The following is a 2,629-nucleotide window of genomic DNA, read 5'->3' as shown; positions in this document are numbered from 1 at the left end:
TGCTGAAATGGACAGTGTGAGAGTTCTTTTCTGTTCAAAAAATGCCACATAGTTGTGACCTAAAAAAACCCCCAGAACAAAACAAAAAAACCTCCCACCTACCTAGGCTTGGAAAATACTTTTTCCAGTTTGTTTGTGCACGTGAAAGTTGGAGAACTAATAGCAGATGGAACTTTGAAACATCATTTCACTTTCAATAATTTAACTATTTCTTCTATATAACATTTAAAACAAACAAAACCCATAGAAAAGCTGCCATGAAATAATACGACCTTAAAAAAAAAATCTATTCAGCCATCTTTTGAATCTGAAAAAAGTGACATTTAAACCATCAAAAAAACCACTTCTGCAACTTTTTTAAGTGGTCATAAAAATCTTAAAGAAGTATTTTGAAAGCAAAATGCTTCTGGCTTGGGAAAGGGGGTAAGTCCTTATTCCCTGAAATATTACACAATTTTTACAATTGATCAGTCAGGCTTCATTGATATGGAAGTACTTATTGTCATATAGAATATGACCTCATCCGAATCTCCAAGCAACAGGAAAAAATCTTGAGTTGTTGATAAGTGCCTTAGTTTCTTTATCAGCACCACAATTCTCCACTGCTTCAAACTTTGTAAGTTAATTACTGATTAAGTATAGGAGTTGTGCAGCAATAATTTTTTTTGGCATGTTAACTGTCTGCATTTCAGATGCATATCCAGGTACTACACCTTCAAGCTCACTCCCACTTGGAAAAGTTCCTATTTGGTCACTTGTTTCATTTCCCCCCCTCTCTTAAACAGGCTTTCTAAAACCAAATCAAGAGTCATCTCAATTTCCCATCAGAACCATGACTCCTGGTAACACCATGGAGAAGGGAGCAGCTTGCAGCTGCTCATTATTTCTTCCTCCCAACAGAACTCATCCTGTGCAGTAGGAGATGGTAAAAGGTCTGCATGTTATCATTTGAAGCAAGAAGTTTCTGTGTGCAGAAACTTAACATGAATGCATAAAATATCAGCCTGAATAACTCAATGCAAGAAAACTTATTTGAAAAAATGGTAGAAATATCTTACAAGGCTCTAAGTTATTGAAGGTTATAAAATATTTCAATATATAACTTCAACAGTTTCTTGATATGCATTTTTAACTTACTTTCTAGACTGCATAGCCTTCAATTGCAAATGTTTCATTAAGTGATGAAGGTAGCTTCTGAAGTTTAATCTTTCTTACTCTGAAGATTCTGACTACAACACACTTTATATAAAGCGTTAAGGTTTCTCCTCCCTCAGGTATATAGGCTACAGACAACCATATACAATGCAGCAAGAAAGAAGAGCTAAAAACAAAAAGCCATAAGAACAAAGACTGAAATCAAGCTGGTGAGTAAGTCCTTGGGACTCACGTTCAGAGTTCTAAAGAAAAGGAGACCTAAGCTAACATTACAGAGTTGCATCTTTACACAGCTTGGCATCTTGAGATTCCTGCATATGTGTTACAAAATGACACAGAACTCGTTTAGATTTGATGAGGGAATTAAGGAACCACAAGGCTACTCTGTCACTTGCAGCTTTGAAGACTAATGTCAGTATAGGACACTTAAGCAGTTTTAAACAGTGTAGACTTCCAATAAGACAAAAGTTACCTCAAGAGATCCATCTGCTGTTCTCCCTTTTGCGTCTCTCGAGTTACGCTGACGGTTATCTGTTCGTGACTGCTCATCGTTGCCTGTAAGAATTAATCAGCTATGCTGTTCAACAAGGAGATATGATCTTCATTTACTTAAAATTTATGCAAGCATAGGAGATAATTACTTCAAAATTTTCATACTAAAGAACATTAGACAAATATTCTTACTGCCATATAATAACAACCCTTAAACTATGGTTCAAGAATCACTAAATAAAGTGTTCTGAGGTGTTAGATAAAACATTGTTCTACAACGTTCCCACACATTTAATCTTACTAAATTAAGCAATACCTATACATTGAAAAAAAAGCATTTCAAGAAATGAGCGGAGTCAGACAAAAATATTTAAACAATAAACATAATGAAATACCACATTATAGAATATATGGATTTAACGTAAGTCCTCCCATCTTACTTTTGCCTGGTCCTTTCCATTGAACACAAATTACAACCTTATATAGTCCTTCTCCATGAAAATCAAATAGAACATGGGAATATTGAGAGCTGAATGAGTAACACACATTGTAGAAGGTTTTTCTGTATTCACTGACAAACTAGAACTCAATTCCTTCACCTCCACGTGTGATGGCACAGCTCACAAGACTGAGTCAAGACATATTAGGAAAGTAAATGATTGAGAATGCTATCCCAATTTATTTATATAAGATACTTTATACAATGTATGAAGAGATACTGGGATGGAATGCCTCCTCAGCCACTATGCAGAGGTCAAACTGTGGTAAGTTGTTTAATACAATTTATTTATATAAGATACTTTATACAATGTATGAAGAGATACTGGGATGGAATGCCTCCTCAGCCACTATGCAGAGGTCACCAAACTGTGGTAAGTGGTTTAATACACTGGAGGTCAGGGCTGCTAATCACAAGGACCTCAACAAGCTGAAGGAATGGGCTGACAAAACTCATTAGCTTTAAGGATAAATCCCAAGTGCC

At 35.6% G+C, this 2,629-nt stretch overlaps 1 protein-coding gene across 2 annotated transcripts in view; it reads right to left on the bottom strand.

The window, feature by feature from the left end:
- Window positions 1–2,629, bottom strand: part of FMR1 (fragile X mental retardation 1) — a 23,640-nt gene that overhangs the window by 2,912 nt on the left and 18,099 nt on the right. For both annotated transcript variants that reach the window (XM_010192709.1, XM_010192708.1), the window contains exon 13: window positions 1,628–1,710. In XM_010192709.1, coding sequence (XP_010191011.1) covers window positions 1,628–1,710 — 83 coding nt within the window. The remainder of the gene's footprint in view (window positions 1–1,627; window positions 1,711–2,629) is intronic.

Source organism: Mesitornis unicolor, unplaced genomic scaffold, assembly GCF_000695765.1.
Source record: "Mesitornis unicolor isolate BGI_N332 unplaced genomic scaffold, ASM69576v1 scaffold489, whole genome shotgun sequence".
Classification (NCBI taxonomy): Eukaryota; Metazoa; Chordata; class Aves; order Mesitornithiformes; family Mesitornithidae; genus Mesitornis; species Mesitornis unicolor.
Note: the sequence above shows the minus strand (reverse complement) of the source record. Positions and strands in the feature narration are given on the sequence as shown.